Source organism: Chrysochloris asiatica, unplaced genomic scaffold (genome assembly GCF_000296735.1).
Source record: "Chrysochloris asiatica unplaced genomic scaffold, ChrAsi1.0 scaffold00003, whole genome shotgun sequence".
In the NCBI taxonomy this organism is placed as follows: Eukaryota; Metazoa; Chordata; class Mammalia; order Afrosoricida; family Chrysochloridae; genus Chrysochloris; species Chrysochloris asiatica.
In genome coordinates this window covers 49,842,989-49,862,144 of record NW_006408521.1, presented here as the reverse complement: position 1 = coordinate 49,862,144, position 19,156 = coordinate 49,842,989, and the positions used below count along the sequence as shown (strand labels likewise).

Sequence of the window (19,156 nt, the reverse complement as noted above, 5' to 3'; positions counted from 1 at the left end):
TTAAGAAAAAAAAAAACATATATATAAAAGAGTGACCTGTTGTCTAATGGGACTCCTGGTGTGGTGCTGTAGAATCAGCACTGGACTGCTAACCACAAGGTCGTCAGTTCAAACCTACAAGCTGCTCCTTGGAAACCCTAAACAGGGTCACTGAGTTGGAACCGACTCCACAGCACTTAGTAGCAGCTGCAGTGTTTCATAGCTGCATAGCTGTCTACTACAAAATGCCAACTGTTGTCCATAAACTGCTTTAGGATTTCAGCCATCACACTCCTCTGGCACCGTAGCATCACCTACTCATAAGGAGTATTTACAGTATTTATGAGTATTTACTCATAAGGAGTATTACACCGGACATTTACAGCTATATTTCTGTCCGGTAGACACCTGTGTCTTCTGGGTACTGAATGCAGGCAGTCCTCGCTTTGCACAGTCCTGTGGTAGCAAACACCCATGCAATGCCAGGACACATTCACCGCATGCACAACCTTCTGTTAACACATCACTGAGCAAAGTGTGGACTAGCTGCTTTTTGTAATCACTTGGTGTCTTTTTCTCAATTATAAAAATTAACAATACAATTAAAGTCATCATGGAAGTTTCTGACTATGACTTCAGTGTTCCTACATTTGTAACAGCCAAGGAAAAGTGTAAGGACGCTGTTAACGTTCTTAAAACGTAATGTTAATCTAATATCCAAAGAACTGTGCTAATGTGCTTCCTGTCACCAGCGCTGTATGAAAGTGATAGTTTTTTCTAATCCTCTTAAATCCAGCTACATGCAAACAGCAGCTCAGTTCAGGGTTTTTAACTACTAACAAATATTTTGAATCATGGTCAAACAAAACTAAAGCCTGAAGACTCAAACCCTCATCATTGCTGTCCCAATTCTATCAAATTCCGTAAGATTACTTAAGACTTACCTCCAGTTCAAGATCCTGAGGCTCCATTTCCGAAAGTGACAACACAGCAATTTTGGTCACTTTACAGACCTCATGGTCTCCTGGAAGTTTGCCCACCACTGCTTTCTGCCGAATTAGAATAAGCCACCACGGAAGATCTGAAAGAGATAAGTGATCTCAATAGTTGCTATGTATAGAGGGCCATCATCCTGGCAAGAGGAAGACAAAGAATCTAACAGCAATATGTGTTTATATACACATGCCACCTGGTAAATAACACCGAGAAACATACAACAATGTATTTATATACACATGCATTTAATTTAAAAGATACAACCTGGTAAAGTCAACACCAAGAAAGATACAAAGATGGGCCTTAAGCAAGTGAGAATACTGACTTATGTGTGGTGTTTGCCATGGGCTTCAGATGTAATTTTCAGGCCTTTTCTCCCACAGAGCAGCTGGTGGATTTAAACTATACACTTCTCAGTTAGCAACTGAGTGCTTAGCCACTGTGCCACCAAGTCTCCTTTCACACATAATTACCTGCTGCCACCAAGTCTATTCCAAATCACAGTAACCCTACAACCAAAGTAGAACTGCCCCACAGGGTTTCCTAGGCTGGAGTCTTTGCAGAAGCAGACTGTCACATCTTTCTCCTGAGGAGTGGCTGGTGGGTTTGAACTGTTAATATTCTGGATAGCAGTCAAGCTCGTAACTACTGCACCTCCAGGGCTCTTTTACACTCATAATTGTTGCTGTTACTAACTACCAACAAGTTGGTTCCGACGCATAGCGAGCCTGTGTAGAGTTTATGAGGAGCAGCTGGTGGGTTTGAACTGCCAACCTTTTGGATTACAGTCCAGTGCAGATCCTACAATGCCACGCCAGGAGTCCACACTCAAAACTGTTATTGTTGTTGTTGTTAAGTGCCGTTGAGTTGGTGCCAACCCATAGCGACTCTGTACAGGGTTTCCAAAGAGCGGCTGGTGAGCTTGAACAACTGACCTTGCAGTCCAGCGCACTCATAATTAGGGGAATGTAAATGAAAGCAGCAATGCGGTATCATTTCTCACCTATCCATCAGGTGAAATTAAGAAATATGACAATATAACCTCTTAGAGAGGCCATGGGAAATAGAAAGGTTCAGTGTTGGTAGGAATACAAACTGGCATCACCTTTCTAAAGAAAAATTTCACAACACCTAACAAAGACTACAAAGCTGTTTGAACTGCAAGGTTGGAGGTTCAAGCTCACCAGCTGCTCCTCGGAAACCCTATACAGAGTCGCTGTGGGTTGGAACCGACTCAGCGGCACTTAACAACAACAACACAGGTCCCTGGCTTATTAAATGTCCAACTTCCATATAACACTCAGCTACAGACCGACCAATCCAGTAACGTCTATTACAATGGCTTGTAATAATACATGGGCAGGACTTCTTGATGCTCATCAAAACATTATTGGTGGTGGTTATGTGGCGTGGAGTCAGTTCCAACTCATAGTGACCCTGCCTGTACAGGGTTCCCGAGGCTGTAAACCTTTACAGGAGCAGAAAGCCTCATCTTCCTCCCACGGAACCGCTGGTAGTTTTGAACTGCTGACTCTTAGGTTAGCAGCCCGATTCATAACCACTACACTACCAGAGCTCCTTAAAACATTATTTATTATTGCTATGTTATTATTATTCTAAGGAGTCCTGGTATGGTGCTGTAACGAAAGCACTGGACAGCAAGGTCGGATTTGAACCACAAGGTTGGCAGTTCAAACTCACCAGCCGCTCCTAGGAAACCCTATACAGGGTAGCATTGAGACGGAACTGACTCCAGGGTACATAACAACAACATTATCTCTAACATGTTTCAGTGGGTCAGAGTATGTCTTAAATCTTCTTTAATGTAGGGAAAGGCACACTATATACTCAGACAGACATGTCACTAACTGATACAAACCACACCTAACTATTCAACTTATGGATAAATTAAATGTAAAGACAGATGGAACACAGGAATTTGTTCATAATCTGGAGGCTGCCTATACAAGGGCTAACGCAAAAAGTATTACTAAAAAATCATAGAAACCTTTATTAAACAAAAACATGAAAACTGTGAAGCTAGACCTAGCATGGACGGCTTGCTGAGCAGGAGTCCACCAGATGAAGACAGACAAGCATGAAAAGGGAGAGAGCGTAAATTGCTACAACCTGATCAACTGGACTCGTGATACGGATGATGCTGTTCAAAACGACAACCAAACGGAAAAAATCTTCACAGCAAGGACCAAACATGTCTCCTTAGTACACTGGGCTGATAGGGATGGGCAACTTACGACTTGGGCTACCAAAACTGGGAGGCTATAAAGGCAAGAAGTGGCTGACTTACAAGCTTTCATGAGGGTGCTTAGTGTCAGAACACAGGGAGTACGACAGATACCCAACTGAATAATTTCCCTCCTGTCCAGATGGGTCTGGTAATGAGGGGGATAAGACTTTCTGAAACCATTGCAAATATTTGCTTTCAGCTTTAGTGGTGATTGTCACAACTGTTAAGTATAGAAGAGGTACAACTAAAAGGGGGAGCAGTTAATCTGTCATCTCAGGAACTAGGGACCCTAGGACCATCAAGAGGGAAGAGCATGAGAGGAGCGAGGGATCCTGACCATAAAACCAGTGACAACAGAGATGGTGACAGAGGCCATGGCACAGAGAGAGAGCGCAGCAGTGGACTGTAGGCCCAGGGACTGAGAAAAGCAGCGTGCCTACAGACAGGAGGCTGGCTTGCAAAATGTACCCTTTGGACATTTAAACAAATACTTATTTACAATGTGGTGTGTGTATGCAAGAAAAAAAAAAAAAGTCATAGAGGTAAGCACTGTTGAAGGGTACTGTAATCATTATAACAATCTGTTGAATGTAAAAATGGTGATCTGTCCTCTAGGCCTTCACTCACTCAATACACAATAAAAACTTAAAAAAATGAAGTTACTGTGTCTTAACAAATCCTCAAACAGGTCAATACATTTTTTCTAAGGCAGGGTCTCTCTCTCTCTCTCTCTAACCCTTCCCAAAGAATTCTGTGCTCTTAGATACACACCACATCAAAATGGCACTTTGGCCATGGTTGAAGGACTCAAATCGTGTTCCTTCAAAATGTTCTTTGAGTTTGAGGAGCAAAAAGAAGTCTAAAGGGACAAGGTCAGAGTTTTAGGGGGTCAGGGTAAAGTTTCCCAAAGAAATTCTTATAGGGCAGTCTTTGCTATCCTCAAAGAATAAGCAAGTTGTCGTAATGGGAAAAAATTCCTCAGCACAACTTTTCTGGTCATTTCTCACTCAAGCAGTTTGTGATTGTCTTAAAACTTCTTCATGATTAACTTCTAGGACAGTCCTGTGTCCTTTGAGAAAAATCTATCGCAATTACGCCTTGGAATCCCAAAAACAGTCACCTTTGGAGCTGACCTCTCCGCCTTAATTTAACTGGCCCAGCAGACCCCCTTCTGAAGCCACTGTTGTTGTTTTTTAATGTTTTATTGTGAATTATATGATAGTTTACATGGGAGAACATTAGCTTTACATATCATTTCATTGCCATGGTTACAATCCCCTCCATGCATCATCAACCAACCAAAGGGTATACTCTGCAAGCCTACCTCCCACCCCCAGTCGTCAGCACACAGCTCCTCTCCCTCTCTGGGTCTAGAGTCCCCATGAAGCCATTGTTTTGATTGGACTTTACTTTGTAGGCACCCTAACGAGACGAAACCAAGTATATTACTGAGAGAACTTGTCTGCAGCCTGCTTTCAGAGACTTGTTTCAACACATTTTGTTTGGAAAAAACCAGTGCATATATATACTGGAACCCTATAGCAATATTTTCTGACATACCCTCACAAAACATTTGTACTTAACTTTTAAGTAAGCAATCTCACGCCTACGAATTTACCCTGAAGATACCCCCTAACACTTTCACCTCTACTCATTACAGCAGTTTGTAATGGTGAAATACTGGAAGCATCCTAAATGCCAAGACCGGCACATCCACTGTGACACATCTACACGATGAAGGTTGGGCAGCTGAGAAGACTGATAAGAACAGCTCTTGAATCTGTTCTCCAGTAAAGAGAGCAGCCAGAGTGTGCTACCCGCCCTCGTGTAAGACAGAAGATATAATATGCATGTGTCTGATGGTTTGAGGGATACAATGAGATTAACTGGCAATCTACGGGACAAGTTGAGGGTGGCAAAGATATGAAGAAGAACAGATAAGCAACTCTTAGAGCTATGTGTTTACCCTTCTCATTATTGTTGGCTTTGTTAAGGTGGTTTTCTTTTTCTATTTTTTGAGCTTTTCTGATGTCTTTTCTTTACTACGTGTGTGCCTAGTCTGTCACTTTTTGCACTTTTTTTTGCCCTGAGGTGTAGCAAGCAAAGGCGCAGCAAATGAAAAGTATCCAGCATAGAGAAATATCTATTAAACCCAAAACCCTGCACAGGGTCGCTATGAATCAGAACCAACTCAACGGCAGTGAGCAAAGGCGTAAGGTCCTAACCTAAGGAATCTAACCCTAACTCCTTTCTTCTTTGGAAAATGGTAAGCTGATCAATGAATTAGAATTTTTATCACCCTCCCAACTTGCCTTTGGATTTCCTTAGTAAAGAAAACATAAAACAAAACATTGATTATATCTAATTACATTAAAATCAGAAACCTCAACAAAGCAAAAAGACAAATGAGAAAACAATATTTGCATCACAAATATTGATTAAATTTAATAATGCTAGAATCAGAAACTTCAGCATTAACAAAAGGCAAAGGAGAAAATATTTGCAACCAAAGGACTAATCTCCCTAATTTATAAAGAGTTTTTCTAAAAATTGAAAAGACAAAGGATTCAAGAGAGAGATGAGCAAAAGAGACGAGAATACATTCAGAGAAAAGAGACTGCAGGTGGCTAAGAAAACATGAAAGGATGCCCACGCTCATTCAATACAAGGGAAAGTGACTGAAAATTGCACTGAGACATCCTCGTTTGCACTGTGAAATACAGCAATGTGTTTCTATCACAATGGAGAAATACAAAAACATGCTATCATGCACTTCATCTGGCTGGGGGTAAACAGACATTGTTGTGAGAATGTAACTTGGCACTGTCTCTGTAGGGACAACTTGGGAATATCTATTAAACCCACAAATGCTTCTATCCTTTGACAGAATAATTCCAATTCTGGCAATATACCCTGACAAATGAAGGAAGTTCACACATACAAGATTATCCACAGCAGCATTATTAAAGAGTAAGATGGAAAGGGACCTAAAATTCTACTCATAGAAAACAGACTAAATAAATTATGATACTTCCATACAGTAAAATACTATACAGATTATTTTCTTAAAATGGTGATCCTCTCTGTGGACAGCTTTGGAACGACCACTAAGATATATTTTTTTAGGAGAAAAATACATGTGTAGAATACTAACGACTGTGCTAACTTATATAAAGGAAATCGAGAATTTATGCTTAAATATTTGTATTTATAAATGTGGAAGAAAACACTGGAAGGAGTTACAAGAAATGAATAATGATGGTGATGCCGAGTCGGTTCCAACCCATAGCGGCCCTGTATAGGGTTTCTAAGGAGTAGCTGGTGAGCTTCACCCCCTCATCTTGTAGTTTAAATGACTTTGCAGTGCAGCGCATTAGCCCACAGCGCCACGCCAGGACTCCAGAAGGACTGCACAAGACTGTGGGAATTGAGCCAACAGGGCAGAGGAGGAAGAGAGACCTTTCACTGAATGCCTCTTAAGACCAAAACCCAAACCAATCTCATTGCTATCCAGTTGGTCCTGACTCACAGCGATCCTTTCCATCCTTTCCTACTGCTATTTACAAGTCAAACAATGTGCACACATAATTGCTGTTAATTCATGTGCGGTTGATTAGTACTACTCATTCAAACTTTCAAATTGAAAAAAGTTCCTCTTTGGAAGCAATCCAAATGTCCCCCATCTGATGCACGCATGAAGCTATTGGGTGGATTGTTCTTCAACCATAAAAAGGAATGAAGCAAAAAAAAAACAAAAACAAAAAACACCTAATGAAACTCTGGTTCATTCTGCAACATGAGCAGGGAAGAGATTATGCTGAGTAACACAGGACCAAACAGTGCATGATTCTATTTACATGAAACGTTCACATTAGTCACTGCAAGGAACTGGAGAAGGGCAAAATAAGGATAGAATTTCCTTTTTAAAGGGATGAACATGGAGTGAGATAGTACTGGTGATCTCACAACCTTGCGAATACACTTTAAAAAACCCAACAACACTGAGTTATGAACTGTGCAGGCTGCTTTTTGCGGTTCATGAATTCTATCTCACTTTTCCAAATAGCTCCTTCTGAAGTAGAAATGAAGAACACAGCAGGAGTCCTACCTACTAGCTGGTGGTGGAGGTTGTATGCCATCGAGTTAGTACCAACTCACAGCGATCCCCTATAGGGATTCCAAGGTTGCAAAACTTTATGGGAATAAAAAGCCTCCTCTTTCTATCGTGGAGCAACTGGTAGATTTGAACTACCAACCTAGCAGTTAGCAGTCCAGCTCGTAATCCATTATGATACTAGAGCTCCGTACATACTAGAGCAAAGACGACAAAACTAGAAAGTGCATTTTCTGCCAAAGACAGAAGTTTTAAGCTAGGACAGGGTATTGATTCTTGAAACAAATGATCAGTAAACAACATCAAAAAACACACAAAATCCAAGCCTACTGCCATCAAGTCAATTTCAACTCACAGTAGCCTATAGGAAGAAGTAGAACTGCTCCACAAGGTTTTCGAGGCTGTAATGGTTTCATTTTTCTTCCCTGGAGCAGATTGTGGGTTTGAACTGCCAGCCTTGTGGTTAGCAGCCTAATGCTTAATTTACTGTACCACTAGGGCTCCTGGATAAATAGTATAAAACAGAGCTTAAAAATAGCTTTCATTTAGCAGCATACTTTGGCATCTATTCACTGAATTAATAAATGACAATGGGGAAGCAAGAGAAGAGTCCATTTTGTAACCCGGGCTCTTCCAGGACAAGAAAACTGACTTCCCCAGCAAGATAAGAAAACGGATAAGGAAGCAACTATCTTGAATAGCAAGACCAGCCGGGGCAGCTGAAACAATACTTCTGGAAGATATGCATTTGACCCAGCCTTTTGATTTTATAATCAAATCATACAAGGATTGTATAAATACATGCCACTTGTATTTTTTTATGTTAGTATTGCAGGCACAGTATCTTCACTTGATGCCAGTGGAATGGACAGCCATGTAGACAGAGGCAGAGGAGGGGTGATGAGTCGGGAGAAAACAGGTTTTTCACAAATTGAATGTAAACCTTGACCCCACCATTACTTATTCCCTTTGAAGAGACTCACTTGTCCAATGGCTAGTAACTGAACATTTTCCAGGACTACCTGTTCTCATTTGCCCCCCTGGTCACGTTCCCTCAACATACTCCTTATTGTCTTAGTTTGCTGGGGAAATCAAGTTTCCTTGCCTTCCATTTCCTGGGGTTACAAAATTGACTTTTTTCCCCATTGTCGTATTTGCTATTGTTAAGTGCCCTGTCACAGAGACCCTGCATTTTCAGCTGGTGGATTTATTAGACTGAAAAACTATCTTTAAGCCATTGGACCCTGCTAGAGCAACTCTTTGTTATGTAGTGCTGTAGGATCAGCACTGGATTGCAAACCACAAGGTTGGCAGTTGAAAACTCTATGTGGCATCTTTATGAGTCAGAACCAACTTGCCAGTACTTAACAACAAAAATACTATATAAATCCAGATCTCACTGGAACAACTTCAGATGAGCAGAGTATGACCACTAACCCCAAACCCAAACAGTACTCAAATCACTGCAGGATAACGCACTGGGCCACAAGTTCTATTTGAACCGCAAGGCTGGCACTTCAAACTCACCAGCTGCTCTGTGGAAACCCTATCCAGGGTCACTATGAGTCGAACTGAAATGTCGGCACTTAACAACAAAAGCAATCTAAAGCCCACGGTGTAACATCTCTCATATAAGGAGATCAACATAATGGACAGCATTTGTTTTTCTTGGTATTCATTCATTCATCTAATTTATTTGAAAGCTTTAAAATGACTTTTTTTCCCCTTAACATGCAACTCAAATGGACTTTGTCATCCGTATTTTCACTGCTCAAATCTCAGGTACCTGATATAAATACACCACACATTGGACTTTTACTGTGCGTAGTGATTAAAGAGCCAATGATTAACTCAGTCATCTTCCAAACACACCAACTTCTTGGCTGGGCATTCTGTTGTCTACTAAAGTTTCCCCAGTCTGACTCTACACAAAAAAAGTGACGACGAGTCACAGGAAGAGCATGTAGGGCAAGAAGTTCTTCAGTAGGTCTATTTCAAAAGTAGCAAGCAGTGCATTTAGAGCACATTCAGCTTACACCAAGCTTAAATCCTTAATAACGATCTGCCACAAAAGGAATTAATCTACAACACTTTCGTGAAATGTAATCTCTTGCCACTATAAAAGATATGAGTCTTAGGAAACTATCAAAGCCTCACTTAAAGTACTGTTGTGTAAAATGATGTCCTACATGAAAGTACATTGTCGAGATTACTGTAGTTTATTCTCCTAAATTGCCAAAATGTCTTGTTACATGTTTATTAAAAACTTTAATGTATTACATACTTTCATATCTATTAAACTCTGGCATACTAAATACAGGTCACTAGGATCTTTTATTCATGATGCAGATTTATTTTCATGAAGATAAATTACTACATTGAGAGAAGACAGGACATTCTCAAAGTTGGGTGTGACTGGTTCCTACAGGAAGGGTCCCAAGACTGTAAAAAAAACTGATAAGTCATTTAAATAAACAGTCTTCATTGTCTGCTCTGGGACATATTATCTGCTCCCTCCTGACAATATGTCCTAAGTATGAGACATGAAGTCTGACAATCCAGACTTCCAGGGAGCATTCGGGCTGCACTGCTTCCAACACAGTCCATGTTACTTCCAATATTTCCCTTCAAACACCATAACTCAAATGCATCAATTCTGCTACAACTTTTCTTATTCACAGTCCAACTTTCACATGCATATGAGGTGTGGGTCAAGCCTACCTTAGTCCCCAAACTGACATCTTTGTTCTTAAACACTTTAAAGAAGTCTTGTGTAGCAGATTTGCTTAATGCAATACGTCATTTGATTTCTTGACTATGTTTCCATGAGTGTTAATGGTTGATATGAGCAAAATGAAGTCTTTCACAACTTCCATCTTTTCTCCATTGATATGGATGTTGTTTATTGGTCCAGTGGTGAGGATTTTTGTTTTCTATACATTGAGGTGAACCCATACCGAAGGCTGTGGTCGTTGATCTTCATCAGTAAGTATTTTAAGTCCTCTTCATTTTCAGCAGACGTATCACAGGTTGTTAATAAATCCTGATGCCACATTTTTCTTCATATAATCCAGCTTCTCAGATTATCTGCTCAGCATACAGATTGAATAAGTATGGTGAAAGAATACAACCCTGATACATACCTTTCTTGATTTTAAACCATTTGGTGTCCCTTGTTCTGTTCTAACAACTGCCTCTTCATCTATGTACAGGTTCCTCATGAACACAATTAAGTGTTCTGGAATACTCATTTTCTGCAATGCTGTCCATAGCTTTTCATGATCTGCACAATCAAAACCCTCTGTGTAGTCAATAAAGCACAGATAAACATCTTTCTGTTATTTTCTGCTTTTAGCCAAGATCCATCTGATGTCAGTAATGATATCCCCCATTCCATGTCCTCTTCTGAATCCAGCTTGAACCTCTGGAAGTTCTCTGCCAATGTACGGTTGCACCCATTTTGGTATTAACTTTAGCAAAATTTTACTTGCATGCAATGTTAATGATATTGTCTGATTATTTCCACATTCTGTTGGGTCACCTCTCTTTGGAATGGGCACAAATATGGATCTCTTCCAGTCAACTGTCTTCCAAATTTCTTGGCACAGATGAGTGTGTGCCTCTAGTGCTGCCTCACTTTGTTAAAAGATTTCAATTTGTATTCCATCAATTCCTGGTGCTTTGTTCTTTGCCAATGACTTCAGTGCACTTTGGACTTCTTCCTTCAGTACCATAGGCTCTTAATCATATCCTACCTCTTGAAGTTTCTTTTTGCTACAGTGACTCTGTGTTCCTTCCATCTTTTTTTGATGCTTTAAACATCATTCAATATTTTACCCGTTGTAGTTGTTGTTGTTGTTGTCAAGTGCTGTCGAGTCAATTCCAACTCACAGCGACCCTGTATAGGGTTTCCAAGGTGTGGCTGTTGAGTTTGAACTGCCGACTCTGCAATTAAAACCGACCTTGTGGTCAAGTGCTTATCCTACAGAGCCACACCAGGATTCCTATTTGGCACACAGAATCCTTCAATACTGCAACATGAGGCTTAAATTTTTCTTCAGTCCCTCAGTTTGAAAAATGCTGAACATGTTCTTCCCTTTTGGTTTTCTAACTCCAGGTCTTTGCAGATTTCATTGTAACATTTGACTTTGTCTGTTCAGCTCTTGTACCTCCTCATTTCTTCCGTTTGCTTTAGCATTTCCATATCGAAGAACAAGTTCCAGCATATCTTCTGACATCCATTTTGGTCATTTCCTTCTTTCTTGTCTTCCTAATGACCTTCTGCTTTCTTCCTGTATGATGTTCTTGATGTCACCCCACAACTCTTCTGGTCTTTGGTCTTTAGTGTCTAATACATCAAGTCTGTTCTTGAGATGATCTCTAAATTCAAGTAGTATTTGTTCAAGGTCATATTTTGGCTCTTGGGGACTTGTTTTAATTTTCTTCAGCTTCAGCCTAAACTTGCATATTAGCAGTTGATGGTCTGTTCCATAGTCTGCCCCTGGACTTGTTTTGGCTGATGATATGGAGCTTTGCCATTGTCTCTTTCCACAGATGTAGCCAAGTTAATTTCTGTGTAGTCCATGTGGCAAAGTCGGTATATCTTTTATATTGTTTAAAAAGGTATTTGAAATGAAGAAGCCACTGGTCTTGCAAAATTCTATCATGTGATCTCCAGCATCGTTTCTATCACCAAGGCCATATTTTCTAACTATTGACTATTCCTCTGTTTCCAACCTTTGCATTCGAATTGCCAGTAATGATCAATATATCTAGATTGCATATTTCATCAGTTTCAGACTGAAGAAGCTGGCAGAATTCTTCAATTTCATCATTGCTGGCTTTAGTGGTTAGTGCATAAATTTGAATAATAGTGGTATTAACTGGTGTTCCTTGTAGGTGTATGGATATTTACTATCACAGACAGTGTTGTTCTTCAAGATGTATCTTAAAATACTCTTTTTGATGATGCATGTGATGCTGTTCTTCTTCAATCTGTCATTCCTGGCATAGTAAACCATGTGATTTTCAGATTCAAAATGGCCAATATCAGTCCATTATCAGCCTAGGATATTGATGTTTACGTGTTGCATTTAATTTTTGAAAATTTCCAATTTTCCTAGATTCATACTTTGTACATTCCACATTTCAATTATTAATGGATGTTTACAGTTGCTTCTCCTCATCTTGAGTTATGCCCCATCAGCAAATGAAGGTCCTGAAGGATTTACTCCATTTGTGTCATCACGGTCAACTCTACTTTGAGAAGGCAGCTCGTCCCCAGTTGTATTTTGAGTGTCTTCCAACCTGAGTGACTCGTCTTCTGACATTATATCTGACAATATTCTGGTGCTCTTCACCATGTTTCAGTATTTAATATTCTGGTGCTGACAATGTTCCACTGTTATTCACAAGGTTTTCAGGGACTAAATAGTCAGAAGTAATCCATCTCTCCTTCTTCCTAGTCTGTCTTCATCTAGAAGCTCCACTGAAACCTGTCCACCGTGAGTGACCCTGCTGGTATTTAAAATACCAGTGGCATAGCTTCCAGAATCACAGCAACATGCAAGTCACCACAGTACAACATACTGACAGACGAGTGGTGCTGGATATATAAGGGGACTTCTAAAAGCCCATGGAAAAATGGACTTAAAAAAAAAAGAATTCAAAACCCTCTCGTACGTATCTACAATGACAACAACAACAGAGTAGCTTCTGAGTGAGACTGCTGATATCTAAGCAAACACCTCACAGGATCCAGATCCTTGACTTGGAGGGCTAGGGTCATGGACTCATGGGAAATTCCAGGTAATTGGCCTTATAACATGCTTAGTGCTTCTGTTCTGCCTTCTAGTTCTTTGTGTCGTGAAAGGGTCTTAAAAGCTTACAAGCAGCCATCCAAGTCACAATAATTGGTCTCTATTAATCTGGATATTGAAAGTACGATGGGCTGCCAAAAGAACCAACAGATCTGTGTTGGAAGAAGTGCAGCCAGAGTCCTCCTTAGAGGCCAGGATGGCCAAACTTCTTTTCTCATACTTCGGACATATTGTTAGGAAGGGCCAGTCGCTGGAGAAGGATATCATGTTTGGTAAGGTGGAGGATCAGAGAAAAAGAGGAAGACCCCCCGCGAGCTGGACTGGCCAAGTGGCAGCAGCAATGGGCTCAAGTGTGGCAACAATAGTGAGGTTGGTCCAGGATCGGGCAGTGTTTTGTTCTACTGTGCATAAGGTCGCTATGCGTTGGTACCGACTCGATGACACCTAACAACAACATTAATCTGGAGCAGCAGAAGAAGGAGAAGAGTCCGGTATAGGAGGAGGATATGGAATGCGGCTAATTCCTCCATAAACAACTGCCTAAAATGCCATGAGACCAGAAGAACCGATGGCTTCTGCCTACCATTACTGAACATTTTGATCAAAGATTCCACAGATGAATTCCAAGCAAAAGGGGGAAATGAAGAAGAGAATTTCAGATTCTTATGGCCTCTACACTTTTTGGAGCCACAAAGGCTGGATGAACCCCTGAAGCTATTGCCCTGAGATAATCTTTAAACCTTAAACCAAAAACATAGCCTGAAATCATCTTAAAACCAAAGAGTAGTTTATCTTAACTAGTGAAAAAGGTTCTGCCTTGGACATTATGCTATTTTAAGGGCTATCTCTATGGGATCAAATTGATGACAACTAAAAATTTTAGAGGGCAGTAAGATCGAGTCCTGGTGTGGTGCTGTGGGTTAATGTGCCAGACTGCAAAGCCGTTTGAACTGCAAGGTCGGCAGTTGAAGCTCACCAACCACTCCTTGGAAGCCCTATACAGGGTCACTATGGGTTGGAACTGACTCGATGGCACTTAACAACAAGATTGTGTTAACAGACGAGGAACGACTCTTATGAGAAGGGTGACAATGGTGGCACAACTTGAAGAATGCCATCCACGTCACTGAATTGTACAGGTGGAATTGTTGAGTTGGTGTTGTTTCGCTGTATATGTTCTCAACAATAAAATAAGCAAAGTTCAGAAAGAAAGAAAAAAACAAGCTGAGGAAAAAGTAACAACAACAACCTACACCAGCGGGATCTTAGGAATGTTTTCAACTATATAATTTACAAACTATAAGACCCTACCCCATTAGAAGTGTAAAACTCTTATGATAGCAATACATTTCTAGACTGTACAACCATCAGAGTTCTTGCCTTTAATAACCTGAGTTATTAAAACAAGTTGCTCATCTTACAGTGTAATTGTATGTGGGCAATTACACTTCTGTTTAGACAGAAGGCTTGCTCCAGAAATACCCAGAGCTCTCTGGGCCCAGACATGCTTCCCTTGTTTTTCTCCAGTGAGGAACTCTTGTGGAGTGGAGTTTTCCAATGACTTCTAAAGGAGCCCTGGTGGCATTGTACTACTATTAACCATAAGGTCAGCTCAAGCCCACAGCTGCTCTATGGGAGAAAGATGAGGCTTTGTGCTCCCATAAACATTTACAGCCTTGGAAAACCTATTCAGTGTCACTGAACTGGAACAGACTCAATGGTAGTGGTTTCATTTGGTCTAAAGAAAGTACTAAAGTCATGCTAATGACAACTCACTCATCACTAAAAGATGAAAAATAGTTTATGGTATTAATGTAATATCAAGAAGTTTCCATAGACAACAGAAGACCAATATGACACTTTTAAAATCATATGCATAATGCATTTTAATAGTTGAAACCTCTTCATCACATCAGAAGTGGGAAGAGAGCAGATGGCAAGTCCTGCCGTAATGAATGAAGTGTATTTGAGTGAGTTTCGTCTACAACTGTTCAGTATGACAAGTCCTAATTCACTTACTATACAAAGGGTTTCTTTTCCCAACTGAATCAAGATTTCTGACAATTTCTCTTCAAAGTCTTTCTGAGTATATCATGGGATGTATACCTTCGATCATGAATGTTTGCCTTTTCATACCCTGATACTTTTTACCCTAGCTAAGTCTCTTCTCAATCTTCAAAATAAATTTAACCTTAAAGAGCTTTTGTGATTCATTTAAACTTTCCAGCCTACAGCAATCTTCTCATGGATATCCATGTAAGGACACAGCTAAACCCTGGGCATTAAGTACACAGAAAAAAACACAAGAACAGAAATCATGTGGGAAACTCTCTCTCCTCAATCCCCACCCTCAACCCTCACTCAAGCCCACATATGCACACACTGAGACACGGGCCGTCTCAACTCAGACATCACTTTCTCATGACTCCTTCGAGGCCTCCCCGCCTCCTCCAGGCAAGCCATCAGGCCCCTCTGTCATACACAGCTGCAGCATTCATTGTTTTCTCAGCAGTGTAAACTGATGATGAAATATCTACCTCTCCCATTCAGTCTACACTCCCAGCAGCCAGCACACACGCCATAAATGTTAGTTCAACCAACACGCGTCAGTGAACATGTTGGATCAACCTCTGCTGTGAGTCAAAACCCTGCCAGGGGTGGGCACGGCAGTGAACAACTCCCACACACAGCCCCCCATCTTCCTGGACACACACAAAATATGACCGTCCCCCAAAATACCAAACCCACTGCCACCGAATCGATTCCAACTCAAAAAGACCCTGTACAGGGTTTCCAAGGCTGTAAATCTTCACAAGAGCAGATGGCCACACCTTTCCCCACAGAGCTGCTGGCGGCTTTAAACTACCGGCCTTGTGGTTAGCAGTCCCATGCTTATCCTACAGTGCTACGAGGGCTCCTTAAACGAAGACCAACAGAACATCGAAGCGCAACTACAAATGTAATGAGAATTTGACTATCCAATCTTTCTGCGTGTCCTCCTGGACACCAGAGCTAATCAAAAGTCTTGTTTTCTACGGAGCTTTTCTTTCATCTGTTTGTCAGGAGACCTGGTGATACACTGGCTATAGTGCTTGGCTGCAAACTGAAAGGTCCAGTTCAAACCTACCAGCTGCTCCATGGGAGAAATGACCTGACCCCATAAAGATAAGCCTCAGACTCAGGGAAGTAGGAAGAACGTGTTACACTGAGCAGATTGCACCTGATGTCATGAAACAAAATGCCCACACATTGTTGAATGGAAAACTACGTTGCTTTGTAACCTTCTTCCCAGACCACAAGAAACAGAGAGACGGGGAAAGACGACTCTTGAAAACCCTATGGGATGGTTCTACTCTGTCCTATAGGGCCACCGTGAGTCGTAACCAACTCAACAGCAAATGACAACATACCTATTAGTCACATTACATGTCTCTCCTATTTCCTGTTCCTCAACCCAATTAAACCCCAACAGAGCAGACCTAGGTCAGAACACTGCAGTTGTTGGGGACAGACTGAATTCCACTACATTACATAACCCGCCCAAGGCCACTGCCTGCTCATGTCTGGGGCTGAGAGCTTGTGACTCAAAGGTCCTCAGAGAGACTGTCTAAGCACCAGAGTTAATGAAACATTTTTGGAGGACAGAGCTTGCTGAAAGGAAGGGTTATTATCAGCATAGAATACCACAACAAAAAAGTATTTTTAAATTCTCCTAGCACATGATTATGAAATATAACCTTCACTAATGTTACTAGTTGAGTCCTGGTGTGGCGCTGTGGGTTAATGCGCCAGACTACAAAGCCATTTGAACTGCAACATCAGCAGTTCAAGTTCACCAGCTGCTCCTTGGAAACCCTATACAGGGTCATTATGGGTCAGAGTCACCTCAATGGCACTTAACAACAACAATGTTACCAGTATATTACTACTAAGAATTACTGTATACAGATCCCCACTAGGTAATCATTTAGTGACATGTTCCTATGACAGTTTCTGCCACTATTAACATTACTGGAAAAAAGTCCAAGTTTAAAATGTATCCAAAATTACATATCTAACACTTAAATAAGTCTCTCGATTATCTGACCCCTCGAAGTACCATCAAAGATAAGAGGAAAATAAGAGTCATTATAATAATGCTTATACTGCCCAGAACCTCATTCAAATCATAATGCTCACTACCCAGATCATGGAGCCCTAGGGTGGCGCTGTAGGACAAGGTCAGTTTGAGCCTCAAGGTCGGTAGCTCAAACCCACCAGCCGCTCCTTGGAAACCCTATACAGGGTCGCTATGAGTTGGAACCACCTCGACAGCACTTAATAAGAGCCACCTAGAACACCTGGGTGGTTTTTTTGTTTTGGGGTTTTTTGTTTTTTTTTTTGGTAGCCAAGATGGCGGATCGGGTACACATGCAGTGAGGAGCTCCGTGAGCAACAACACAGAATACCGGACCAAGCAGGCTCAGGGGATGGTACCAGAACTCTGAACCACATATAAAGGAATATTTAGAAGCTTGGAAGGCTTACAGCTAGGGGAATTTGTGGCAGACTCAAGAAATCCATTGCTTCCTAATTCAAGATGCTCAGCTGCTCCCGGAGCCACCATCTTGGAAGAGACCAAGCAAGGGAAGGTTCAGAACAGTCACAGACACCTGACAGAACCACGGAGATACAGGTGTGGACATTGTTTTTTTTGGTATCTGTCCATTGGTCTCTTGCTGTCTGTGCACCTCCATTCTGGTGACTAGAGGGGATACCTGAGCGAATGGACACCCCACCGCCACCACTGAAGGGTTCTACTACGCTAACGCACAGATCTCTTCGAAATTTAAAGTGACAGTTTCCACTTAAAACCAAACGGCCACCACTTGTCTGTCAGTTTGTCGTACTACGGTGGCTTGGGAGTTGCTGTGATTCTGAAAGCTATGCCACCGGTATTTTAAATACCAGCAGGCTCACCCATGGTGGACAGATTTCAGATGATCTTCCAGACGAAGACAGACTAGGAAGAAAGAGTGACGAACTACTTCCGAATAGTTAGTCACTGAAAACTTTATGAATAGCAGAGAAACACTGTCAGATATAATGCCAGAAAATGAGCCCCTCAAGTTGGAAGGCACTCAAAATGCAACTGGGGAAGAGCTGTCTCCTCAAAATAGAGTTGACCGTGATAAAGCGAATGGAGTAAAGCTTGTGGAAGAAAAGCCCAGAGAACCTTCATTTGCTGATGGGGCACAACTCAAAATGAAGAGAAACAGTTGTAAATATCCATTAAAAATTGGAACATGGAATGTACGAAGTATGAATCTGGAAAAATTGGAAGTTGTCAAAAATTAAATGGAACGCATAAACATTGATATCTTAGGCATTAGTGAGCTGAAATGGACTGGTATTGGCCATTTTGAATCTGACAACCACAAAGTTTACTATGTCAGGAATGATAAATTGAAGAGGAATGGTGTTTCATTCATCGTCAAAACGAATATATCCAGATCAGTCATGAAATACAACGCTGTCTGTGATAGGATAATATCCATGTGCCTACAGGGAAGCTCAGTTAATACCAATATTATTTAAATTTACACACCAACCACTAAAGCCAGTGAGGATAAAATAGAAGAATTCTATCAACTTCTTCAATCTGAAATTGATCAAACATGCAATTAAGATGTTTTGATCATTACTGGTGATTGGAATGCAAAGGTTGGGAGCAAAGAGGAAGGATCAGTAGTTGGAAAATATGGCCTTGGTGATAGAAATGATGCTAAAGAATGCATGATGTTGTTGTTGTTAAGTGCCGTCGAGTCGGTTCCGACCCATAGCGACCCTGTACAGGGTTTCCGAGGGTGTAAATCCTACAATTCTGCAAAACCAATGATTTGTTCACTTCAAATACCTTCTTTAGACAGCATAAGACACAACTATACACCTGGACCTCACCAGATGGAATACATAGAAATCAAATTGACTACATCTGCACAAAGAGACTATGGAAAAGCT

The 19,156-nt window shown here is 41.1% G+C and overlaps 1 protein-coding gene across 1 annotated transcript in view; it reads right to left on the bottom strand.

The window, feature by feature from the left end:
- INPP5F (inositol polyphosphate-5-phosphatase F) overlaps nt 1-19,156 on the bottom strand; it is a 129,583-nt gene that overhangs the window by 60,425 nt on the left and 50,002 nt on the right. The window contains exon 3 of the mRNA XM_006831408.1: nt 924-1,060. Coding sequence (XP_006831471.1) covers nt 924-1,060 — 137 coding nt within the window. The remainder of the gene's footprint in view (nt 1-923; nt 1,061-19,156) is intronic.